This window comes from Leucopleurus acutus (genome assembly GCF_964270905.1).
Source record: "Leucopleurus acutus genome assembly, chromosome: 7".
Lineage (NCBI taxonomy): Eukaryota > Metazoa > Chordata > Mammalia > Artiodactyla > Delphinidae > Leucopleurus > Leucopleurus acutus.
This window is the reverse complement of record NC_139150.1, coordinates 5,057,327-5,083,303: the sequence shown is the minus strand read 5'-3', so window position 1 is coordinate 5,083,303 and position 25,977 is coordinate 5,057,327. Positions and strand designations below refer to the sequence as shown.

General features: G+C 54.1%; 1 protein-coding gene across 11 annotated transcripts in view; it reads left to right on the top strand.

Annotated features, from left to right (window-relative positions):
- Positions 1-25,977, top strand: part of PRRC2B (proline rich coiled-coil 2B) — an 85,453-nt gene that overhangs the window by 49,875 nt on the left and 9,601 nt on the right. For 7 of the 11 annotated variants that reach the window (XM_082842732.1, XM_082842736.1, XM_082842729.1 and 4 more), the window contains 16 exons: positions 394-586; positions 4,561-4,864; positions 6,466-6,650; positions 9,095-9,290; positions 14,471-14,687; positions 15,309-17,372; positions 18,755-18,951; positions 19,509-19,654; positions 20,248-20,389; positions 21,919-22,004; positions 22,352-22,540; positions 22,688-22,885; positions 23,304-23,390; positions 24,083-24,187; positions 24,342-24,534; positions 25,322-25,419. In XM_082842732.1, the coding sequence (XP_082698858.1) occupies positions 394-586; positions 4,561-4,864; positions 6,466-6,650; positions 9,095-9,290; positions 14,471-14,687; positions 15,309-17,372; positions 18,755-18,951; positions 19,509-19,654; positions 20,248-20,389; positions 21,919-22,004; positions 22,352-22,540; positions 22,688-22,885; positions 23,304-23,390; positions 24,083-24,187; positions 24,342-24,534; positions 25,322-25,419 (4,600 nt within the window). Of the gene's footprint in view, positions 1-393; positions 587-4,560; positions 4,865-6,465; positions 6,651-9,094; positions 9,291-14,470; positions 14,688-15,308; positions 17,373-18,754; positions 18,952-19,508; positions 19,655-20,247; positions 20,390-21,918; positions 22,005-22,351; positions 22,541-22,687; positions 22,886-23,303; positions 23,391-24,082; positions 24,188-24,341; positions 24,535-25,321; positions 25,420-25,717; positions 25,779-25,977 lie in introns of all 11 variants that reach the window. The other 4 variants (XM_082842730.1, XM_082842737.1, XM_082842735.1 and 1 more) reach the window with 4 other exon arrangements.

Sequence of the window (25,977 nt, the reverse complement as noted above, 5' to 3'; positions counted from 1 at the left end):
TGGCGTAAAGAGAAGGGCCTTCAGTGGGAGTCCTAGGCTCAAATCTCTTAGCTCCTCCTTGTGAAAACAGCTCCCCAACCTGTCGGAGACTCAATTACCAGCTCTTTAACATGGGGGAAGTAGAGACTTTTTTTTTTGGAGTAAATAAAGTAATGGGTGTGAGGCATCCTGCCAGGAGCTGTGTGTGTAAGGCTGACTTGGTAAACATTGGTGCTGATTTTGGTGCTCTGGGCATATCCTCTCACCTATAGAGGGGGTGCGGGGTAGGTCTGCTGTCATGAAGGAAATGGGTATGTAGACAGCCAACTTTGGAATTCCTAAGGGCCTGACCAGTGAGGCCAGACCATGCTTGGGCCGACTGAGAGAACTAACGCTCTGTGTGGTTTGTCCCAGGAACAGTTGGGACCCCAGGAGGCAGCGGCAATTGTCAGTGAGCTCTGCAGACAGTGCTGATGCCAAGCGCACCCAAGACGAAGGAAAGGACTGGGGCGAAACAGGAGGCAGAACCCGTGTCGTCCGGAAGGTGCCAGAACCTCAGCCGCCTTCTAGGAAGCTCCACAGCTGGGTGTCAGGCCCTGACTACCAGGTACCGTGGGCACTGCAGGGGTTCTGTGCCTGTGATTAGCTGGGACACACACACGCGCGCGCGCGCACACACGTACACACACACGAGCCCTTTCAAGTTCATTTGACCGGAGATACACACACACACACACACGCACGCCCTTTCAAGTTCATTTGACCGGATACACACACACACACACACAGACACACACACACACACACACCCTTTCAAGTTCATTTGACCGGATACACACACACACACACACACACACACACCCTTTCAAGTTCATTTGACCGGAGATACACACACACACACACACACACACACACACACACGCCCTTTCAAGTTCATTTGACCGGAGATAACACACACACACACACACACACACACACACACACACGTGCGCGCGCACACACCCTTTCAAGTTCATTTGACCGGAGATACACACACACACACACACGCCCTTTCAAGTTCATTTGACCGGATACACCCCCCCCCCCCACACACACACACACACACTTTCAAGTTCATTTGACCGGAGGTCCAAGGCAAAGACTCCAGCAGGTCATCTAGTTGGCTGTCCTGTGTGTTTATGTCTCACTGAGTTCAGTGGTCGGGCTTCTGAAAAAGCCTAGGTGGACATTCTTTTTGGTTTTTTTTTTTGATTTAAAATTTTTCTTTTAAAATTTTGAAAACAGTCACAAACTTACAGAAAAGTTGGTGTAATACAAAGAGTATTTTTTCTGAACCATTTGAAGAGTAAGTCGCCAGCCTGATCAGCCCGTCACCACGGAACACTTTGGTATCTATTTCCTACCAAAACATGACATTCACTCTAGGTAACCAGTCAAATCCAGGAAATTAGCATTGATACATCACTGCCATCTAATCCTCAGACTCCATCCCACTTTTACCCATTGTCCCATTCATGTTCTTCATACAGAATGATCCAGTTCAGAGTCACACGCTGCCTCAGGTATCCTGCTCTTGAGTTCCCTTCAGTCTGAAGCAGCTTTTCAGCCTTTGCTAAACCTTCATGACATTGATACCTGGGAAGATGACAAGCCAGCTATTTTGTGGAATGCACTTCAAATCGGGTTTGTCTGGTGCTTCCTCATGATTGGGTTCAAGGTTTCCATTTTTTTGGCTAGAATCTCTCAAAACTGTCCCTGACTCTTCTCATTGCATCCTACTGGGTGACCGTGATTCCACTCTGCCCGCTCTGACAACCTTCACTTTGATCTCTTGATTAAGGTGGTGGCTACCAAGTTTCACACCATGGAACTTTCACACACTCTCCCAGATTTGTAATTGATAGCAGTTTTGTGGGGAATTACTCTGAGACCACGAATATCCTGTTTCTCATCAAATGTTTAATTGATTAATATCAGTGGGTTGTAGTCTGTTGCTCTCATTGTTTCCTTTGATGTTCAGGTTGTCTTTGATTTGGAAGCTTCAAGCTGGCAGCTGTGTGCTTGTTACATCTCCATTCTTTTTTTGAGGAATTCCTTGCTTTCTGATAGAACAAGTTTTTTTTTAAGCTCCTTTTGTCCTTATGCTACTTTGGCCCTGGAGTCAGCCTTTAATGATATTTAGAAACTAATGTCTGGGCACCAGGAGTACTACTGCTGTTAGAGTGCCACAGCTCCTGGACCTTCTCCGTGGACAGAGTCAGGAAGTGTAGGTATGTGACACACACACATGAATCACAAGGATATCTCAAGTTCCTCAGAGGTCATTCTAGCTGTTTGCCATTGTCCCTAGTATTTGTACCTATTTGGTCAGGCTCCCTGTTTCTGCCCCCACCCTCTCTCCCTTGCACAGGTGCCCTCCTCAGCCACTCAGGTGTCAGTGCCCCCCACCTCCACGTGGCTCTGAATTTCCCTGCTGGGCCATCTCTTCTAGGGGTTTCTTCTTCACCCTGCTTGGTTGGGCCCCAGCTCCCACACCAGCCACATCTCCATGTGCACACTCTCGTCACCTGCCCTGGGCTCTGACCACCTGCCCTGAGCTCTCTGACTCCCGGGCACCAGGTGCCTGCCTTGTTCTGCCACCTCGCGTGACTTTCGGACTAAATTGAGCGGGAGGGGCAGAGCTGGGGATGGGAAGGTGTTAATTTAAATACGCTTTGGCAGAATTGCCCTTTTCGATGCACTTTGCTATTTAAAGGGCTCCTGTTCCGCATCTCGGTATAAAGTAACAGTGCTCGGTACAGGGGACGCAAGTGAAGATAGACACAATACGACTCTTGTAAATTACCTTGCAGTTAGTCCAAATTTCATTCACATACTGGGGTTGCTCAGTGTTCAAAAGAAGGTTTCACTTTTATCTGCTTATAACAACACTGAATTATCTGAATAGAGTCAACGAAGGTAAAATCTCTATAACTTTTATGGATCCAAATTTCTGAAAAGATTTTCACACTTTAAATATTTTGCAGAACATTTAGTTTATAAAATGGTAGCTCATCTTCGGGCAGCTCTGAAAGGCACATCTGTAGTCTTGATGATGTGCCTCAAGAGTATAGCCTTTGATTCTGCTGTTTCATTTCTGGGAAATTCTGAAGGGAATAATAGTCAGGGATAGGCCTGAAGGATCATCTGCAAGGATGTATCGAACACCAGGGGATAAGGTAGGTCATGGGATAGATAAGCCGTGGGGTGAGACAGGGCACAGCCTTTATGGAGCATGGACAGATGGCAGCGGTCAAGGGCAAAGGAGAAGAGTGCACACTTTGGTAAAAAGTACCTTCGTGCTTCTAAATTAGAAGTTTATAATCTTGTGATTGTAGCAATTGTCTCTGGATTATGAGAAGTTAACTTTTTAGGAGAAAACTCCTTGGCTACAGTCACTGTGTGACATATTGCTTTTATGGAGGTGTAATTAACATACACAAAAAGGCATAGATCTTGTTTTTTTATGTTTGATGACTTTTTGACAATTATATACATCTGTGTAACTACCTCTCAAAACAGGAAGTTGTTTATTTTTTTTTTGCTAGTCATACCTCATTGGAATTCCAGTGGCTGGGGTCCAGTTAAACACGCCCGTCATCTATTATTGCATGTTCTGCCTGCAGCTTCACTTCCTGCCAGTCAGTGAGAAATCTTCCCAGTGTTGGTAGTTTTTCACGCTGCATTGGTGGCACCCTGGTTGTTTGTCCAGTAACTGACAACGAGCGGGAGATTCAAAAGTGGATGAAATATCCAAAAGGGATGTTTTTAGAGATGCTTATTTATTTTTATATATAAAGAATCACTTTGAAACCTTATGTCTGAGTGTGAATTTCAATTTCTTGTGGCCCTTCATATCCAGAGGTGTATGTATTGTCGTGGGAGAAGCAGTAGAGCAGTTTTGTGGCTAAGAAATGATGAGTGTGTGCTTTCCTGCTCTTGGTATTTAGCTGTGGAGGCCCTAATCTTTTTTTTTTTTTTTTTTCTTGGTACACGGGCCCCTCACTGTTGTGGCCTCTCCCGTTGCGGAGCACAGGCTCCGGACGCGCAGGCTCAGTGGCCACGGCTCACGGGCCCAGCCGCTCCGCGGCATGTGGGATCCTCCCGGACCGGGTCACAAAACCGTTTCCCCTGCATCGGCAGGCGGACTCTCAATCACTGCGGCGCCAGGGAAGCCCGAGGCCCTAATCTTGTGTGCTCAGTAGTGGTGGTGAGAGCGTCCATTTTCTCAGTGTTTCCTGCGTGTCTGTCACGGCGTTGAGTGCTTTGCAAACGACTCAGTGTATGTTCACAATCCCGAGGGCTTCCTTTATTACCGTTCAAAACGAGAAACTAAGGTGTAGAACATTGGCGCTCACCCAAGCCTCATTCCAAATATAGTAAAGGGCAGAGCAGGATTGAAACCCAGGTCCGCCTGCCGCGGGGCCGCGCTGCCTCTCTAAGGTGCGCGAGGGTCCTGGGAAGGAGAGCCCATCCCATCCTGGGGGCGCCTGTGCCCGGGTTGTGATGTGCGTTTCATCTGAGACCGTCTCCTCTCGGCAGAAGTCCTCCGTGGGCAGTGTGTTCCGGCAGCAGTCTGTCGAGGACAAAGAGGACAAGCCACCCCCGAGGCAGAAGTTCGTCCAGTCGGAGATGTCCGAGGCCGTGGAGCGAGCCCGAAAGCGCCGGGAAGAGGAGGAGCGCCGGGCCCGGGAGGAGAGGTTGGCCGCCTGTGCCGCCAAACTCAAGCAGCTGGACCAGAAGTGCAGGCGGGCTCAGAAGGCGGGCGGGGCCCAGGAGCCGGCGGGGAAGGAGGCGCCCCGCTCTCCAGGCACCCCACAGGAGAATGGCCCAGCTGTCCGCAGAGGTGAGCTGTAGGGCCCCGTCCCATGACCTGGAAACCCTGCGCTGTGTCGCTGGTTGGTTGTCCGCATCTCCCTGGCTTTTTAGCACCACCGTGGCTCACAGCTGATGTGTGGGGGTCCCGGTCGTTAAGAGTCTCGGCCTGGGCCAGGTGCCTGGGTTCACATCCCGTTTCTACCGCTTAAACCAGCTATCCAGGCGCCTCACGTCTCTGGCGCGCGTTCCCGAGTCTGTGAAGTGGGTTGACGAGAGCTTGTACCTCCCCGCATGCTGAGGGGCCACGGGGGAGCGTGTGCACGAAGCCCTTGGCGATTTCTAGATGCAGAAAAGCACTCACGTGCTCACGGCAACGCCACCGGTTTTGTCATTGCCGGTGTTACCACCCGGCTCGACTGAAGATGTGGGTGCCGGAGGACTTCAGTAGGAGCACGGGATCTCTCTCGGGACATTGAAAGAAGCCTGCTTGTTAGCATACATTTTCCCTGACAGTTATTCTAAGAGGAGTGGATCACGTGGCTGAGCAAGAGACGCTGAATAGCGTTAGGTGGTGGAGGGTGTCTCTTGCTGCAGTTTTAAAGAACGGGATCAGCTGTGTTTTTTGTGACTTTCTTGAATCAACTAAAACCAACTCTCAAGTAGAGAGGGGCCTGATGTTAGTTTCAGTCGCTGAGAGCTTCTCCGAGGGAAGTCTTATTGGTGATATGATGGCCATCAGAGCCCTTCTGGCCGAGGAACTCAGAGAAATCGACCCTTGTCCTCCTGTAGATAAATGTCCTGTCACTGAAGTCTGAGTGAAGCCTGGGCCCAGTGTCAGGGACTCACTGAGCGGGGGCAGTGGAGAGTCCAGGAAGTAGATGGCGGGGAGTGAGCTTGGGCCTGGGTGTGGGGTGTGCCCTGAGCCCCTCTGCACCTGCCCTGCCTGTCAGTGTTCCGCTGGGACGCTGGGTCCCCAAGGCTTTGCATTGGCGTTTGTTTGCCTCCTGCGGTAGATTTAAGAGCACAAAATGTCAATTATATCTCAATAAAGCTGGACAAAAAAAAGAATGCAAAGCTGGGATGGGGCAAGAAAGAAGGGACTTTCAGGGAGAAGAGTGATATGGGAGGCTGTGGTGAGTATTTACTTCTTGTCAGGCACTATTTTAAGTGCATTACGTGGATCGTCTCAGCGAATTAATTCTCCAGAGGCCCGGTGGGGTAGGTGCAGTTGTTGCCCTCATTGAACAGATGAGGACACGGGCCAGCGGGGCTGCCTGGCCGGCTGGCTCACACAGCCTTGGGTGGAGGGTGGGTGTGGGGCTCTTGCTGAGCCCCGACCGCTCTGATTTACTGGGGTCTGTTTTAACAGAGCCCCTCCCACCCGGAACCACATCCCGGCTCTCCTGCTGACTGTGTGCCCTCAGGCGGTTCCTCTGATCTCTCGACCCTTAGTTTTCTCCCCTCTGGAGCGATGACGATGTGGGGGAGTCCGTGAGCTTGTGCGTGGGGAGCGTGTAGCACAGTGCCGGGGTTGAGGACCGCCAACCGGAAAAAGCGTCTGCCCTGGACATCGCTCAGCTGAGCTTTGGTGAGCTCACCGGGCCGTTTCCCTGCTTCTTTGTTCCGCAGGCTCCCCCGAGTTCTCTGCCCAGGAAGCCCCCAGCACGTTTTCGGAAGAAGCCCCTACAGCTCCTCCAGCTGTGGCCCAGAGCGGCGGCAGTGACGAGCGGGCCAGGGAGCCTGGGTCCCCCGCGCAGGAGTTCAGCAAGTACCAGAAGTCGCTTCCGCCCAGGTTCCAGCGCCAGCAGCAGCAGGTAAACAGGAGTCGCTCAGTAGGTGTCGTGAACAGACCTGCCCGTGGAGTGGCTGTCCCCTCTCCTTTCCCCACGCCCCCTTCCATTAGAACAGACAATAGAAGCCCACCCTCCTATACGCCAGTCAGCAGCAGGGGTGCGGGGAGTGAGGGCCTCGGGGCGTCAGCCCCTGTGGATGAAAGCCCCTGGTGGCAGTTCATGGACCCTGTTGTCTAACCGGTAAGGACTGGGTAGTGGTGCCTGAGTGGTTTTCATCCAGAGTTGCACACGGTGGCCACTCCCTACACTGACAGCGGCCGCACCCTGGGTGCCTCCCAAGGAGTAAGGAAGGCCTGCGAGCTGCCTGGAGAGCCTCCGAGAGAGGCGTGTTAGCGTTCCGTTAAGAATGTAGGTTTGTAGGTTTTGAATCAAGACAGCTTTGGGTTCTGGTCCTGCTGGTGCAGCTTATTCAGCTGTGTGTGGCTTTGGGCGGGTCAGTGTAAAGCGGAAGGAATGAGTCCCTGCCTCTCGGCATGGCGGTGAGGGTTCTGTGATGCCTGTAAACCGGTTTACCGGTGTGATCAATATCATCTTTAATGGTGCTCCATGAATCTTACGAAGGACCTACTCTTTGCTCTGAGGAAGATCATATGGGTAATGGTTGTAATTCCAGCAGTCTCTTACAGGCCTAGTGATATTGCTGAGCTGGAACCACTCACCGGCAGTTGTTTGTCTTACAGGCATAATCGGTGAAGCTTATTACTGATGAACAATGCATTTTGGTGGGAAACAGGTCACGCGTGGACGTTACTTAGTTCAGCAGCTAGGTGTGCAGTAAATTATTGTTAATAATCGAAAAAGTTTCAGAACGTGGGTGCCCTGGAGACACAGATCAAAGTCTCCGCCTTTCCCCAGAATCTCTTTTAGTTGCCTTTAAAACGTTCACCCCCAGACCCTACTTTCCTTGGGCTCCTAGGAAGCATTCCAGAAGCTCACCACGTCCTGTGCTCTAAGCAGTAAGTTACATTCCTTGTGCTCGTGTAGCATTGTGCTGTGAGCAGGCGCCGTGCAGTTACTCCCGGGCTTGGCGAAGAATTACTGCTGACTGGAGAGATCTCTGGAGTAACTCGAGCCAGACACAGTAGTAACAGTTGCTCTAGGTAACTCTTCTGTGGGGCAGTGACAGGTAAACCCGTCCTTAAGATTAGAAAGAAGTCTGACGTGTCAGAGCAGCCTGAAGGAGTCTGGAAAGCAGACTGTCTGGTCAGCTTCCCTGGGGAGCTGGGGTCTAGACAGGAGGAGGAGCTGTGGGCAGAGACCAGCGGAGTTCCGCTTACTGAGTTCTGAGTGCTCCGAAGAAGTGCCCTGAGCCCTGGCGAGCCTTCCAGGGAATCCAGCCCAGGCTGGGATTGTGCCAGCCGGCTGGCAGGAAAGGGTGTGTCCTCCTTGTCTGACTCTGCACCTGCATCCTGCCAGAATGCTGGTTCGGGACGCAGTTGTGAGGGCAGCCCTGGAGGTCACTGGTGCTGTGGAGCAGGGTCTGAGATGAATCCTCACTGGGTCCAGGTTCTTGATTTTTAATACTCTATTGATGCTTTACGTGTGTTCTTTTGTGCAGTGAATTTTCTTCCTACCAAGTCTGGTGGTAGAGGTGAGGGTACTGCAGTGAACTTGGCATGTAGTCTCTTGGTTTAGGGAGGGAAACAACCAACAACAGTTACACAGGAGAAGCACCAGTGCTGTGGGAGCCGAGGACGGGGGACCTGGTCTTGCCTCAGGAACTGTGGCGGGTTCACAGAGGCAGTGCTCTTTAAGCCAAAACCTGAAGGATGGGTAGGGCTGAGCGGGTTTGGGGCCGGAGGGAACAGAGGGCCCAGCGTGTTTCCAAGACCGGAAGCGGGCGGGCGGGCAGGCAGGCAGGCGTGTGGAGTGGAGGACCGGGGCAGTCGTGGGAGGCGATGCTGGAGAGGCGGGTGGGGCAGGACCCGCAGGGCCCTGTAGGTCATGTGCAGCCCTGTCGGACTCGGGCTGTTAGAGGCAGAGCTGTGGAGGACCCTTGAAGATCCTGACGTGGTCATGGTGTCGGAGTGAGGAGGGTGGATTGAAGGGGCAGAAGGAGGGGAGGCGGAGGAGTGTCGTCTGGTGGCGGTGCCGACAGGGAGATATGCCCTGGGAGCTGTGCCGGTCACATGTCAGCTCCAGGAGAGTGTTTGATCTAAATGAAAGCCCAGCCTGCAGAGGAGCCTAAGGGCCCAGTTGCGATGATGGCACGACTGTCCGTCAGTCCTGGGAGAGAGCCAGAGCCTGAATGCTGTAATGCCCCTGGGGCCTCCCCTCTGTGGTCTTCTGTTCTGGGTGGGTTGTCTCTGCCACCTGATGGAAAGCTGGAAGAGTGTGTGTGCGTGCACACGCACTGCCTCTCTGCCCCGCAGCACCTGCCCAACTGGGTGTCTCTCCCTGGTCAGGAGCAGCTGTACAGGATGCAGCACTGGCAGCCGGTGTGCCCTCCGCCGCCCCACCCGCAGCGCACCTTCTACCCGCACCATCCTCAGATGCTGGGCTTCGACCCCAGGTGGATGATGATGCCTTCCTACATGGACCCACGAATCCCACCCACTCGGACCCCAGTGGATTTCTATCCCTCAGCCCTACATCCCTCGGGTAAGCACCGTGGTCCAGTGGGCCATCCCTGTGGAACTCAGGACAGTGTGGTGTTTAAGGGTATTGCCTTGGGAGGTAGACAGACCCACCTGGATTCCAGTCTGACCTCTTTGCAAGTCACATATCCAGTCTTGAGTTTTACTTCCCAAAATGAGGGTACGGTAGTACCTCGCACAAAGAATCGTCAGGAAGAGACCTTAAGATTATGCATTGTAAATTGCTTTAATTAATTTTTATATCTCTGCCATGTTGTTTTGTCCGTCTTTCCATTCTTTAATGTTCTTTGTGTTTTCTCTCTTATTTTCCTTGATTAGTCTTTCCCAAGGTTTGTCTAATGCCCTTTTTTAAAAAAAATTTTATTTATTTATTTATTTTTGGCTGCATAGTGTGTTCGTTGCTGCGTGCAGGCTTTCTCTAGTTGGCGGCGAGCAGGGGTACTCTTTGTTGTGGTGTGCAGGCTTCTCACTGCCGTGGCTTCTCTTGTTGCGGGCTCTAGGTGCGCAGGCTTCAAGTAGTTGTGGTTTGCGGGCTCTAGAGTGCAGGCTCAGTAGTTGTGGCGCACGGGCTTCAGTAGTTGTGTGTGGGCTCAGTAGTTGTGGCGCACAGGCTTAGTTGCTCCGCGGCATGTGGGATCTTCCCGGACCAGGGCTCGAACCCGTGTCCCCTGAATTGGCAGGCGGATTCTTAACCGCTGTGCCACCAGGGAAGTCCTAATGCCATTTTTTCAATGCTGGTTTTTTTTTTTAATAAACTGAATTTATTTTTTATTTTATTTTTTAAATTTTTTTTTTTTTTTTGCGGTACGCGGGCCTCTCACTGTTGTGGCCTCTCCTGTTGTGGAGCGCAGGCTCAGCAGCCATGGCTCACGGGCCCAGCCACTCCGCGGCATGTGGGATCTTCCCGGACCGGGACACAAACCCGCGTCCCCTGCATCGGCAGGAGGACTCTCAACCGCTGCGCCACCAGGGAAACCCCTAAAGCTACTTTTAAAAAGCATCTTTTGGATTTCTTAATTCCTGTATTTTATTTGGTTTTTATTTCATTAACTTCTGCTTTCTTTTCCCCCTCATTATTTCCATTGAAAGTATTTTGTTCTTTTTCTAACTGATTATGTTGATGAGCTCATTAGTTTCTGACTTTTCTCATGTATATAAGTCTCACCTGAGCTATGAGCCTCTATGAGTTTTAAGATACATTTTTATTATCGTACAGTTCTAAATGTTAGTCTGATTTTATCTTTTTTTGAGTGATTTTTTATGGCATGTTGTAAAATTTCCAAATGTAAAGTTTTAATACCATCTTTATGGTGTTAATTTCTAATGTGGCTGCCGCGTGGTCGGGTAACATGGTCTGTATGATATAGACCAGCGGTAACAAACTTTTTCTATTAATGCCAGATAATAAATATTTTAGGCTTTGAACTGCTACTCAGTTTTGCTGTTGTAGAGCAAAAGCAGCTGTAGACAATAGTGAGTGAATGGGTGTGTTTGCTTTCCAGTAGAACTTTATTTTTAAAAGAAGTGGCAGGTCGAATTTCACTCAAGGGCTTGAGAAGAATGTATTCTCCAGTTGGACGTGGTCCATTACATCGTGCTTGCTAATTGTGCTGTACAAATGTCTGTATCATCACAATGTTTTATCCCCTTGATCAATTACTAAGAGGTGTGTGAACATTTCCCACCATGATGTGGATTTTGTCAAATCTTGTAAACCTGTCAGTTTTTGCTTTATCTGTCTGGAAGCCGGACTTCATCTTGTTCCTTTTATCTTCTTATAGCACCTTTGTTATCATTAGTTGTGCTTTCTACCTTTAATGTCTACTCTACCTGGTAATCATTTTATTCCAGTTTTCTTTCGATTAGTATTTATGTGGTATCTTTCCCCCAACTTTTTACCGTCAGGCCTCTCTGAGCCCTTTTTGGAGGAGAATATCTTTGTACGTGTAGGGTGTGTATGGTTTTATCCACTTTGAAGCTCTGTGACTTCAGTTGCCGAAGTTGTTCCCTTTAGATTTATTGGGATTATTATATTCAGATTTCCTACCCTCCTATTTTATACTTTCTGTTTATCTCTCTTTTCTATGCTTTTCTTTTTCTTTTTTTGGTGATAAGTTTTCCTATTCTTTTTGTTTGTTTTCCTTCTACATTCTATTTCTACTGTGTGAATGGTTGCATTAAATTCTAACATGCACCCTTGACTTAGCAAAAGCTAATCAGTATCTTTACCCTGAACCTGAGCTCTAACTACCTCCTCATCAGTCTTGTTATTTTTTCCTGGAATTTTAGTTCCACTTTTTTTTTATGCCCACCAAATCAGCTATTATTTGTTGTTTTGTTCGACCTGTTCTTGTTCAGATTTGCCTGGATGTTTACTAGTTTCTTTGCTGCTTATCCTTCCATCTGGGTTCCATTTATTTCTTCATGAAGTACATTCTGTCCAGGTCTTCAGGAAAGTTGTTTTGGCAGTAGATAGTCTTCGCCTGAGAAAGTCTTGATGTCACTCTTTCTCTTGAATGATAGTGTAGCTGGGTATAGAGCTCGAGGTTGGCAGTTACTCTCTTTTAGTACTGTGAAGATAGTATTCCTTGTTTTCTGGCTCATTTGTCTGATTCGTGTCTGGGTAATCTACTGTTTTCTTTCTGGCTGCTTTTAAGATCTTCTCTTTGTCTTTGGTCTCCTGTAGTTCCTTCTCAGTATGCTGTGTCTAGGTATATATCTATATCTATCCTTACCTTATTCTGCTTAGAACTCACAGTGCTCGAATCTGAGGATGTATGTCTTTCATCACTTCTGGAAAATTCTCTTCTAATTATGTCAGATTTTGCTTTTTCCTCATTCTTTATATCCTTTCTTCCTAGGTTGCCCACTTAGATTATTTTGTGCCTTCTCATTCTGCCTTCCAAGTCTCTTAAATATATAAGAGAGCTAACCTCTGTGGTGCCTTCTGGGAAAATCCTTCAACTATTTTCCAATTCTCTTTTCTCTCCAACTGTGTCTGATCTGCTTTTTTTTTTTTTTTTTTTTACTGTCCAGTAAGTTTTTAATTTCAGTGACTCTGTATTTTTATTACCAGAATTTTTTCCTCAAATCTGTCATTTTTTCTTGTGTCTTATATTTTTCGTAAGTTTTTAATTCCTTCCTTTATGCTTGTAATCATTTAAAACATAATTTTCTAGTGCTTCACATTTTAATTTGTTACCTGAAGTTCTTGAGGAAGGTATATAATCCCGTGGGCTTACCATGGACTCATAGCGGATTGTTTTCCACACAGTGTTCTGGTAATTTTGGATTGTGAGTTCATTTTCAGCAGAGTGTTATTTATCGTGGGGATCTAGTATAGCTTGGTTTGAGGGTATATCCCTCCAGTATGGTTTTATGTTTTCTTCCGCCAGCCTAGAACTACCCTTTATTTTAACTCAGGAAGTTTCTGGAACATTCTAGGGGTATAAATCTGAAGTTCACCCTCCTGCCTCCAGACCTGCATGAAAGCTGGCATGTGGCTATGAAACAGTCCTCACGGAGGACTGTTTTCCCTACCCTAGCCCAGGCCAAGACACAAATTCAGTCATCTCCCTGTACTAAAGAGCATATATTTTTCTGATGCACCTTTTAATTGAGGGCATAGCCCTTTGAGGGCCTTTGTTTAAGCAGCATCTCAGCTGCAGCTCTCTGCCTTGTGCGGAAAAGCCCCGTCTCCTGTCCTGGGGGGCATTTAGGAGCATGCCCATAGGTTACTAAATCTGATGGATGTGTCCCTGGCTCCCCTCTAGGGAGCACCAGCTTGTGGCTTTGGCCGTGGCTGTGGTTTCAGCTCCCTGGGGGTTTCCCGGTTTTGGGGGAACAGAGCTCTGCGAGTGAAATGTTCCATGTGTTTTGTCCAGCCTTTTTGTGACAGGAGGTTTTTTCAGGTAATATGACCTGCCATATTGTCAAAAATAGGTCCGTGTACAGTGTGGAGCAGTTCCGCACACCTTGTAGTCAGTACTTAATAAATGGTGTGTAGTTCTAGGATTCCAGAGAGGGTCCCCACCATCACCTGACTCAGCTGGAGTCATATATTGATAGCATTGGAACAGAGCACTCCACAGCTAAAAGAAAGGTTAAAGCCGTTGGTCTAATGCAGAACCATTTTCCTGGTCAGATTATCTCAAAAGATGGGCAGAAAAACACTGGGGGCCAATAATTAGCTTTGTGAAGTATTTGAAAAATCAGATCTTCTTTTCTCCACAGAATCTGGCCCAGTGAGAGACCTTTAATGTCGTCTGCAGCAGCCCAGCCCCCTTGTTTGATAGGCGTGGACAGAGGGGCCCGGGGAGGGCGGGGGTGCCATTTCCCTGACTGGTTTATATCTGGTAGGACCGAGACATCAGCATGTCCCAGTCTCCTCGGGCCAGCTAACAGTTTAGTGTCATTTGTGTATCCCCCACTGCCCTTCCATGTACAAAATGTGGAGTGTTACTGTCGAGCTTAGGGGTAGAAATAAAAGGAGCTAAAGCCCCAATCCTTTTCTGAATCTTCTTGCAGGGGATTGGAAGCAGGTAGACGCTGGCTCCTTGTCGCATGTAGGCTCCCTGGAGCGTAGCTCATCTTCCTTGTGTCTGTGCAGAAGACCTTCAGGCATCTTGCGTTGCTGGCTGACTGGCCCCCTCGCGTTCCGCTGACACCCATGAGCTCTCCCGTTTGATGGTTCCAGTTTCCATTTGCCAGTTTGGTTTTTTTTGTTTGTTTGTTTTTTGCTTTTTTGCTGTATGTGGGCCTCTCACTGCGTTGTGGCCTCTCCCGTTGCGGAGCGCAGGCTCAGCGGACATGGCTCACGGGCCCAGCCGCTCCGCGGCATGTGGGATCTTCCCTGACCGGGGCACGAACCCGTGTCCCCTGCATCGGCAGGCGGACTCTCAACCACTGCGCCACCAGGGAAGCCCCATTTGCCAGTTTTTTATAGCCTTCAACACAGGGGCTCTTCATCCAGGAACTAGCATTGGCCCTTACAGGTGTCTGAACAGGCCTTTCAGATAGCATGTGTGTATGCCTTCAGAGGTTCTGTGATCAGAAAGATGGGACCTCAGTGATGTTAAACAGGTGGGGTCCATGTGAGAGTTGGGGCAGCTTGTCTCCTTTGGGCCTGTGGTTGACCCATGGCTTGCTAAACGAGGTGACTGATTGGTCCTTTGCCTTCTTCAGGATTGATGAAACCCATGATGGCCCAGGATTCTCTCAGTGGAACTGGCTGTCGCTCTGAGGATCAGAGCTGTGTGCCCCCACTGCCAGAAAGGAAAGTGACCACCATCGATGCAGCCCCTGTGTGGAGCCCCGAGGGTTACATGGCGTTGCAGAGCAAGGGCTACTCGCTCCCCCACCCGAAATCCAGTGACACTTTGGCCATGGACATGCATGTCAGGTGAGGCGAAACTTGGTCCTACTGACCTGGAACTGAAGGAGGGGTCTCCAGGTCCTCACTGAGACAGGGCTCTGGGAAGAGGCCCTGTCCCAGGAGATGGTGCCCCCTGGGGAAGGAGAGTGAGATAAGGATGGCCGGATGCTTTTGTGTGAGAGGCGCTGATGGCAGCTGAGGGCCCGGGAGAAATCCTGGCGTCAGAGGCAAATCCCGCGGAACCTTGGGCAGGGCCGAGGGGTGGGGGCCTCACAGGGCAGGCGGGGTTGAGTGCGTGTGTCGTGGCTCCTTCCTGTGAAAGTAAAGGCGAGCTGGCTGTGCTGGCCCAGCGCCCCAGCCTCTCCGCGGACGCCCCGGCTCCGGCTTGTGTGCACCAGAGGATCCCCGGCTGCTCGCTGAGTCCACCGGCCACTGACTTCTTCACTCTCTGGACTCCAGGGGCCGCCACCAGCCCATGGCCCAGCATCTCTGAGACCTGTTTAAAGATAGAGCGAATGTTGGTGCCTATGTTTTTTTCTTTTTCTTTTTTTTTAAAATTTTTTTCTTTTTAAAACTAAACTGTGTTCAGCATGGAACCCAGGAACCAGGCTCCAATCACATTGACTGATTTTTCTGGTTCCTTTTCAGGAATGAAAGCTCTTACTCTGCCTCACCTGGAAGGTCAGGGGGCGTAAGTGCCCGGCGCGATCTCCTTGAGGAGAGAGGGGAGGAGTACTTGAGTGCTTTTGACAAGAAGGCCCCAGCAGACTTTGACAGCTGTGTCTCTTCTCAAAGAATAGGCCAGGAGATTTTGTTTCCACCCCAAGAAAATGTTCAGGAAGCAGGCGCGCCTGGGAGTCACACCCCAAACCTCAGGTGTTCCACACTGGAGCCCGACTTTGCCCCGGCTGAGAAAAAACCGGAGTATAGCGACTGGGACGTGAGCCGCCAGCCGAAGGCCACCGACCCAGACACCAGGGTCGAGAAAGAGGCGCCCCAGGAGGAGCTGTCCTTCAGTGTCTCCTCCTGGGAGAAGGAAGGGAGCCCCGGCAAACAGCCGGCCCTGGAGCCCGAGTGGACACCAGAAGCCCGGGGCGCCGGCAGTCAGCACCCGGAGCAGACCAGCAGGACCCGGAGGTCCGGCCCCATCAAGAAGCCCGTCCTGAAGGCCCTCAAGGTGGAAGACAAGGAGAAGGAGCTCGACAAGGTGAAGCCGGAGCTGGGAGAGGGGAGCACCCGCCTGGCTCGGGAGACAGGGCCCGTTTGCGAGGCGGCCGAGGACCAAGACCAAGAGAACGCCCCCGCGCTGGCCAGCGTGGCCCCGGCCTCCTCGGAGGACCGGGGCTCGGCCCGTGCTGCCTTGGGCCGCGAGGCCAGCCGGCCGGAGGAGGATGGCCAGCCCGATGGGGCCCGGGCGGCCAGCCACACCCCCCCTACCAGGAGGAATAACTGGATCTTCATTGATGAGGAGCAGGCCTTTGGGGGCCGGGGGCAGGCCCGGGGCCGCGGCCGCGGGTTCCGAGAGTTCACTTTCCGCGGGCGGCCCGCGGCCGGCGGCCTCTGTGGCGGGGGCGTCCTTGGGGCGCGGGGCCTCTATGGCGGCAGCCAGAGGAGCGGCCGCGGCCGGGGACCGCGAGAGTTCGGGCTGGCAGATGACTTCCCCCGGGCCAAGCCCCGGCGGAGGATCGCCAGTGAGACCCACAGCGAGGGCTCTGAGTACGAGGAGCTTCCCAAGCGGCGACGGCAGCGGGGCGCCGAGACCGGGGACGAGGGCGCGCTCCCGGAGAGGGAGGAGGCCGCCGGGAGGAAGGGTGACTTCAGGGAGTCCTGGAGGTCCGGCAGGATGTGCCCTGAGGAACACGGCGGGCCAGAGGCCAAGAACCGAGGCCCGCGGGCCTTCGGGCGCGCCCTCCCCCCGCGGCTGAGCAACTGCGCATATGGCCGGAGAACCTTCGCGGCCAAGGAGGCGGCTCCCTGGCCGAGCCGGGGTCTGGGCGCCTCCTGGCAGGAGTCCGGCCCCCCCGACACGTGCGGGGCCCGGCGACCCTCAGACAGAGACTACATCCCGGACGCCTACAGACACCCCGACGCCTTGGGCACCCGGGGCTTCGAGGATGGCCGTGTGGAGGACAAGAGGGCCTTCTTCCAAGATGACCACGCGGCAGATTCCGAAAATGCCGAGAACCGGCCCTTCAGGAGAAGACGGCCCCCGCGCCAGGACAAGCCCCCCCGCTTCCGGCGCCTTCGGCAGGAGCGGGAGGCCCTGGGCCTGTGGGGGCTGGAGGATGAGCAGCCCCTGCCGGCAGGCCAGTGGCCGGGCCGGCCCAGACCCTGTCCCGGGGACAGGAGCGGCACCACGGGCCACAGGTCCCCCGAGCTCGCCTACCAGAACTCCTCGGACCACGCCAACGAGGAGTGGGAGACGGCCTCCGAGAGCAGCGACTTCAGCGAGAGGCGGGAGAGGCGGGACGGGCCCGGGCCCGGGCCCGAGCCCGAGCCCGACCCCCAGGCCGACGGCCTGCCCGGGGCGAGCACGGGCGAGAAGAAGGAGCTGGCCAAGCGGAGCTTCTCCGGCCAGAGACCCCTTGCTGACAGACAGAGCCGGAAGCTGGAGCCGGGAGGGTTCGGGGAGAAGCCTGTTAGGCCAGGTGGCGGTGAGACTTCTCCCCGTTATGAGAGCCATCAGAGTGGGACGCCTTTGAAAGCCAAAAGGTAAATCGGAAACAGAGTCCCGGGTTCTTTTTTGTTGCTGTCATTCTGTTAGCCGGTTGTCCCAGCGGCACTTCATGCATGCGTGTCCCGCCGTGTGTCAGGGCCCCGACTCCTTCCCCCTCGTTGTGCTCCAGGAGGGCGCCTGCCCGCCGAGGCCATTGTCCGTGAGCGTCTCCATCACTGGCTCTCGCACTGCTGTCTGCTTCTCTTGTGGCGTGCTGCTGCTGCTGTGGCTTTAGAACTAAGCCTAGAGCCCCTGCCCCGCCGGTCCCCCTGTGGTTGTGGTGCCCGACCCAGTCCCTGTCTCACGAGCTCAGCCCCCGTGTGTCTCCTCGGAGTCCAGCCGAGGGGCCACCGCCACAGAGGGGCGCTCCCTGTTCACGGCGCCTCGTGAGTACCAGTCAGTCCACCAGACTCCTTGGCTCCAGGCTGCTGCCAGGTGGCGTCCTCCAGGAACGCGTGGGGCAGTGCTGGCCTCCTGGCCCCCGCAGAGATCGCTCTTCCCTGAGTGGCTTTGCTTCTCGACAGTGAAGAGAAGCAGCGCCGCTTTGGGGATTGCCACCTCGCCTGGTGAGAGCCAGGCGGTAAGCAGAGGGAGTGAGCTGCCTGAGGCCTGCTGAGCGCGTCTCGTTTAGAATTAGAGGCTTCGGTGGGCGGTGACGATCGTTGCTCGGTGTCGGCTCAGTGCCCAAGCCTGGCCCGGAATCAGGGCACGGGCAGACGCTGTGCAGCCTGCATTCCTCATCGTGCACAGGCCACGCCCCAGCGTGCTGAGGAAGACCGCTTCCCACCTCCCAGCCTCCTTAGAATTCAGGGCACCGAAGCCTGGCCTGTAATTAATCCATACCCCCAAAGAAGGAAGCACAGAAGAATGCAGGTTCTTGTAGGTGTCCATCTAGACTAGCTTTCTCAGCCCCAGATGCCAAGACTTGGCTTTGCTTCTGATTTCTACCCCAGTAGCTGGGCTGGCGGTAGGGCGAGGCCTGGGCTCCTCTCTGGTCAGTCTTAGGAGAGGAGCAGAAAGTTCTGCAGCCCCTTTCTAAGCATTCCCCCTTCTCCCTCTCCTTTCTGTAGCCCTACTGGGTTTGGCACACAGTGGGAAAGGACAGAAGTATCAGCCCTGGGAAGGGGCTGGGGAGAGAGCAGCTTTCCCGTGGGCTCTGCCGTAGCAGTGGTGCTGGGGCAGCCTCCACACGGGCTTGCAGAGCGCGCTACCGCCAGCAAGCGGCTTCTGCTGAGCGGAGGGGACGCTGAGAGGCAGTGACAAAGATCAGGGCGCTGTGCTTGTGTGCGTGCTGTGCGTGCATGTGCAGTTTTTCCTTCTCTCTCCTTCCCCAGCCTCTGGTCACTTCTGAGCTAACGAGACCCTCCTTCCTTTGTAGGTCCCCGGATGACACCTTGCCTGGAGGTCTTGGCTGCAGCAGTGGGAGCGGCCACTACACGCTGGAGCGGGCAGCCCATGCCACCTCTGACATCCCTGAAACCTCCTGTGAGAAGGCAGAGAAGGAGGCCCAGCTGGCTGCCCAGAGGGCAGGCGAACAGGGAGAGGCCATGAAACCGTTTGACCTGAACTATGGAAGTGAGTGTCACCTCACATCTTCAGGGGAAGAAGAATCCGGGCCAAATGGGGAGCCGTGGCCGCCTCTGTGGGTTGCCGGGTTTGCTCTTTCACTGAATATCTTAGCTTCTGGGCACGTACTGGGTTAAGAGCAAAACAGAAAGGATTCCTGCCTTCATGTCGCTCACAACCTTGCTGAACCCCCATAACAGCCCTGCAGTGTCCCAGTTTTAAAGATGGGGAAGCTGAGGCCCAGAGAAGTTGAGTGGTTTGTGCAAGGTCACACAGCTGGTTAGGAGCGGAGCTGGGACTTTAGTATGTCTGTCTCCGAAGACTGTTTTCTTAACCGTAGCCTCTTTGATTTGAGGTAACACTGTGTTAGAGGGGCCGTGAGAAGGGTGTAGAAATCATAGCTGGGTTTCCTAGACCCTGGTGAATATGCTGAGGCCCAAGCCAGCTAAGAGCCTGGCCTCTGAGCTGAGCCGGTCCTTAGAGATCAGGTGTCTGTAGGGTTGGGTTATTCTTGGCTCCCAGTAAATGGAACCACTCACTGTCTTTCCTTGTGAATCTTGGTTCAGATGCCGGCGTTGAAAACTGCGGATCCAGCCCCGGAGAGGAGGGTGAGGTAGGCTCTGTGGTGGGGGAAGGCTTCATCGAAGTCCTGACCAAGAAGCAGCGCCGTGTGCTGGAGGAAGAGAGGAGAAGGAAGGAGCCAGCTGTGCAGGTCGGGGCGCGAGGCGTGGGCGGGGCCGGGGCGGACGGGGCTTCTGAATCAGGCCCAAGACAGGAGAGGAAGAAGGCATGTTTATTAAATACGCACTGCCTTCCAGGGCCCGCTATCCCCGTGGCTCCACGGCAGCAGATGGTGTTACCCCTACTGTCCGAGAGGGGGACTGGTCCGGGGTGACACCCGCCGAAACAGGGCCGAGCAGGACGCAGGCCTCCATCAGCCCCGAAGTCCATCCTCCTTCCACTGTGCTCCGGCCTGAGTGGGACGAGACTCATCACCCTGGGAGTCACGAGGGTTGGCGACTCTGTACTCGAAACGGAGTCGGGGCCGAGCACTGCTCACTTGCCCCGCAGTCCCAGGTCACAGCCCACCGGTCGCTTCCGGGGGCGGTTTGGTTGGCACTGCAGTTCCCACGTGGTTGAGTCTTGGCTGACGCTGAGGTCTGGCTGTAGTGCCGCTGGCTGTAGCGTCACTGGAGCAGTTTCCGGGGGTGTGGTTCTGGTGCCTGGGATAGTCTTCCTGGGGAGAGCTTGTTATCCTTCACGTCTGAGGTCGAGGCTGGACCACATCACCTTTCTTCTCCTTAGGTACCTGTCAAAGGCCGAAATCTTTCCTCTCGTATTCCTCCTCGGTTTGCGAAAAAGCAGAACCACCTGTGCCTGGAGCAAGGTGATGGAGCTGTGCCTGGCAGTAGCCTGGGCACCGAGATCTGGGAGAGCAGCGGCCAGGGTAAGAGCTCGGGGTCTGGGCCCAGCCGCTCGGCCCACGGCCGCCTCAGGCTCGGGGCCTCTTATTAGGGAGCATCCTGCTTTGGGGCCGTGAACACAGACGGAGCATTACCTGTTTCCTGGTTTCCTCTGCTGAGTCAGGGTGTTGGATGCCATCTTAGCACCACGTGCTGCTGCAGCCTCTGAACAGATGTCAGATTTTCCCTGCCTGAGATTTGGTGGAGAGGAGAGCATTCCATATCCAGTGATGGGAAAGGATGGCCCCCACCCCCGCCCAGCTGAGGCCACTCGGGGAGGTGGCTTGACTCTGCCCACACCAATTATCGTTCCTTCTTCCCTTGAGGAAGAGCAGCAGACGACTGCTCAGAACAGGAGTCCAGAAGCTTTCCTGTTTGTGCTGTGTGCTCTTTCCTCAGCAGAAGGAAGTTTCTGTCAGCTCCTCCCCAAATGCTGTCTTAGGTTTGAAACCAGACTAAGGTGGCCTTTACCTTTTAGAAAATTTGTTTCCCTGAAAAAATTTCTTACCCAGTGCTATTTTTCTGGTAATTTTCCATTTTAAAATACAAAACCATTTAAATTGAGCAGATCCTTCTTGAACGCCTGCTTTCGGCAGGGCCCTGCAGGGTGTACAGGGGGAGCTCGGAGAAATCATCCATTTCCAGCTCTTTTATTCCAAGCAGCCGAGGCTTCCAGAGTGAGGTGACAACCTCAGAGCCATGTGACAAACACCCAGGAGCCTAGGTTCTGGGCCTGGTTCTTTCAGTTTTACCTCACGGCCTGTCTTCATGTTCCTGGTTAAAAGCTTGCTTCCAGCACAGTGCAAAATAACATAGGGAAATAGGCAACTCTGACTGAAAGTACGATAATTTTTAATAAAATTTTGATCGGTCAGTTTGGTTGTGAGAGTGGTGGGTGTCATGGTATAAATGTCCAAAAGTACTTACCCGCCGTGTTGCTCAAGCAGAGTGGGCTAACTCCGGAGTCACGCTCTCCCTCCAGGATTCCGCAGCATCTCATTGGTTGCTCAGACCAGGGGTCTGTGGGTGACTTCAGAGGGCCCCTGGATCTTAAGAAGAGCATGTGAGATTTCATATGCACACACAGGGTCCATGGCTTTTGTTGGGTTCTCAGGGTGGTCTGTGAGCTAACAGAAGTTGAGTAACATCAGCTTCAATTTTTCAGAGACTTGTAGAGGCGCCAGCGTGTAGAAATAAGTGGTTTATGTGCAGAAAGCTTCACTGCAGCAGAGGTAGTGATAGAGCGTTCTAACTGGTGTGAGTGAAAAGTTGCTGGTGTGTTTGGTAGGGCACATTGTCAGTGAAATCACAGGAAGCACGTTTACGGAGATCCGCCTGAGGATGCTGGGAAGTCGGGTGAAGGTATCAGACCAGCTCCTCTTTCGCTAATGGGTCGATTGCGGTGGGAGCGGGGGCGGCTCAGAGACTTGGGTTTGTGTGAGCTGCGCCTGTGCTTGTATTTCTGGCTTCGTTGTTCCTCTTCGACGTCCTAACTCTCTGTCTTCCTCCCTAGCAGCCCTCCCCATTCAGGCCTCGACCGGCGACTCCTGGGCCAAAGCCGCCACTGCCTTTGCCGGCACCGAGCCCGGCTCTGCCGAGGTGAGTGGCCGCCGGGCGCCAGGCGTGTGCTCACATCCGCCGCTGTCCCAGAGGCCCGCCCGTGCTCTCCCTGGCCGGGCAGTGAGCCTGGCTCGTCACTGGTCTGCAGTCTTGCTTTCGGATCTGCGGGAGGGGCCTGTGTGGGAGGGAGGAAGAGTGGAGATGGCCAGGGAGCGGCACCCACCCTGGGTAGGCGGCGTGAGGGCCTCTCCTCGGCATCTGGCGGTGGTCACACGCGCAGTGGGTTTGTGGTCTCTGTCCAGGGCCCACGCGTACCTGTGATCGTGGGCTCGGGCCGGGAGACGTGTCGAGCGGCCTGGGCTCTGACCCTCCTGTGTCCTGCACAGCAGGGCTTTAAGAGCAGCCAGGGAGACAGTGGCGTTGACCTGAGCGCCGAGTCTCGGGAGTCCTCAGCGACCTCCTCGCAGCGCAGCTCCCCGTACGGCACTCTGAAACCCGAGGAGGCGAGCGGGCCTGGCCTGGAGCCCAAGGCCGATGGCCACAAGGAGCAGACTCAGAAGCAGTCAGAGCCGAAGGTAACCTGGGAGTCTGGCTCTCAGGGGCCGGGCTGGGCGGGAGGGCTGGTATCTTTTGTCTTCTTCCCCGACTCCTGGTCCCTTGGAAGCTGGAGATCAGGGTCATTTCCAGGCTGTGCGTCTCAGCTTCTCTGCTTTTCCATCAAGGATTCCGAACAAGGCTCCGGACAGAGCAAGGAGCACAGACCGGGCCCCATCGGCAATGAGCGGTCTCTGAAGAACAGAAAGGGCTCCGAGGGGGCTGAGCGGCTGCAAGGGGCTGTGGTCCCCCCTGCCAATGGGGTGGAGATTCACGTGGACTCTGTGCTGCCAGTGCCCCCCATTGAATTTGGAGTCAATCCAAAGGTGAGGCTTTGATTTGTTTTCTTCTACCTGTGGCCTCCCCTCCCGCCCCGCACCTTTGGTGCTTGGAGAGGAAGGGGGGAGCTTAGGGTGGGCTCCTAGAAGGAGCGGGGACATGGGCGCTGGCAGTGCTCCAGGGGAGCGTGGCGGGTGGCTTTGCAGGTGAAGAGGTGCTGTGAGCTACGTTCTCTGTCTCCCTGGGACACCAGGCAGGTTCTCAGGCCGAGCAGGGAGCCGGGCAGAGAGAAGGGGGCGGCCTCCTTTCTAGGGCCTTCGGGAAACATCTGGCCATCTTGGTCACGTGGTGAATGCTGCTTAGTGGCTGTTTGAGTTGCTGAGACTGTGGATCACAATAACGTGGGTCTCTGACAGAAGGTGAGCCACAGTGATTTCTGTGGGCTTTGTTCCCTTTTTTTTCCAGGACTCTGATTTCAGCTTGCAGCCAGGTTCTGCCTCTGGTCCCACGGGGAATCCAGTTGTCAAACTTCAGGACGCGTTGGCCAGTAACGTAAGTCTGTGCTTCTACCTCCGGCTCTGTCGTCCCCGTGCCAGCAGGCCCTGGGCAAAAAGAGCCTCGTGAGGTGTTCCAAAACCAGAGGGGGCGAACCGGCCACGGCTCTGGGGTTGGGCGGACGTGGTTTGAGTCCTGATGCTGTCTCTAGCTAGTTACACGTCCTTGAGCAAGTTGTTCCACGCTCTGGTTTTGTGAACTTAAAATGGGAGGGTGTAACTCCTAAGGTCTGGTTTATCGGGCACTTTGTGATTTAAAACGTCCCAGGTTCTGTGGTCGCACATGTTTGGAATGCTGCACTAAACAGGTTTCTTTACTCGGAGGTTTCTCAGAATCCCTGTATCGTGCTGGTGGGCGCTGGGCACTGCAGGAGGAGGGCCTAGCAGTTGCATTTCCGAACATGTGTTACCAGGACCTCTTTTTCACAGTTTTTGGGGAGGGGGCTGAGACAGGACCTGGTGTCTCCATGCCACGTGGCGGTGCCTGCGCACGGGCAGTTGGCGGCCCTGCTGGAGGGCTCGGGGTGTGGGGATGAGGGAGGCTCTCTACGGCCTTCTTTCGAGAGAGTCGGTGGAGGCAGCCATTTGGAGGGGTCTCGAGTGCACACGACCAAAACGGAAGGCGTGTTTGGACACGTCGTCTCGCTTTCTCTGGGCCCGTCAGTGTCCCGTGGTCTCCTTCCCCTTCAGGCTGGGTTGGCGCAGAGTATTCCCATCCTCCGGCGCGATCATCACATCCAGAGGGCCATCGGCCTCTCCCAGATGTCCTTCCCCACCGCCGACCTCACTCTGAAGGTAACACTGGCCCCGAGCAAGGCGGGGCCACCGGTGCCTTGGCTTGTGAAGGGGCAGGAGCGGGCGGCCCCGCCCACCTCCCCGGGCTTAACTTGTGCTGTCCGCTGCCTCCCGGATGGTAATTTTCGTCTCCCCCACCTCCTTGCTTCTGAAGATGGAGTCTGCGCGCAAGGCTTGGGAGAACTCACCCAGTTTGCCGGAGCAGAGCTCTCCAGGAGGCACTGGCTCGGGCCTGCAGCCCCCGTCCTCCGGGGGAGCCTCCAGCGGGGTCACCTACAGCTCCTTCGGTGGGGTCTCCATGCCCCCCATGCCCGTGGCCTCGGTCGCACCTTCTGCGTCTCTTCCAGGTATCTCCCCCGCGCGCCAGCTCAGGGAGCCTTCTCCATTCACTCGAGAGAAAGGCTGGATTCTCAGCCCTGAGTACAACCCCCGCCTTGACTTAAGGAGTGTGTAGAGGGGGGCGTGTTCTAGGCTGGGGGTCGTAGCTTCCCACGTGCTCAGGTCACCTGCCTCCTGTGCTGGGAAGCAGGACCGTGTGACTTTGGTGAGGCTCTTCCATCTCCTGCAGAGGGGACTGATCAGAGACTTGGCTTTGGGTCAGACCGTGCCGCATGAGCAGCTCTCTGAGCTGTGCCCCCTCCTCCACGACATCACACAGGGTGATGGTGGCCCTGGGTGGGGTCGCCACGCCAGTGAGACGAGCTCACGTCTGGGAAGTGCTTTGTATCAGCTGAGCCCAGTTTTATCCTGTCACCATCCTCATCACTGTGTTGGTGCCCCAAGGGAGCCTGTGGGGGTTTTGAGGGCCTGGCTGCCAAAGTCTCAGTGATGTAATTCCAATAGATCCTTCTGACCCTCCACTGTGGACTCAATAGCAGGGAGATGAAGAGGAAGGCGACTGAGAGACCCAGGCAGCCTTCCTTTATAACGAACCCCCCTGGCCCCTGTGTGCGGGGCCGTGGGTGAATGGGTGAGGTGGGAAAGGCGGGCTGCAGCCAGCCCCTCTTCCTGGGCCCTGGGCCACGCAGGAGCACAGGGTCAGCAGTGCACACACTCCCTCCTCCCACTGATTCCCAGCACCTTCTGGAACAGTGAGACTTGATCCTGTTTCACCCCCTCGGATTCTGTTTCCAGGCAACCACCTGCCACCTCTCTACCTGGATGGCCATGTGTTTGCAAGTCAGCCCCGGTTGGTTCCTCAGACGATACCTCAGCAGCAGAGTTACCAACAGGTGATGACGGCGAGCCAGGTGGCCCCGCGGGGGGTGGGGGAAGGGGTGCAGCACACGGCGTAGTTACCTACCTTCTTCATTTATTTGTTCGTGGTGTGTCTCATTTTTTGTGCCCCTCGCGTTAACGCTCAGTACCTGGCACGTATGGCAGCCAGTCAGTATTTACTGGATGAGTACATGAGAGACGAGGAGGAGGATGGAGCTGAGTGCTCCAGACTCTGCTTAGCTTTCCCTTCTCGAAGCGCTCCTGTGCCCTAGCTGGGGAATTCACTGAAACGGAATTCTCTTTGGTGATCAGGTATCCTTCTGATGAAGAGAAGAAAGGCCTAGACTCCCAGGCATGGATGCGTTAGAAAGAGGTAGTTGTAGAAGCGAGCAGGTGTTTGTTTTTATGCAGAATTGGCACACTTTCTGTGCCGCGAGGGGGTGCTTTTTGGAAGTCTTCCTCCTGAAGCTGGTGCTGGGCCTTCCTAATCGTCCTGCAGCCCCACCGACCCGTGTGCCCGCACAGACCAGGATGAAGTGCTGTTTTGGGGACGGAGGACTTGGCCTGTCCTG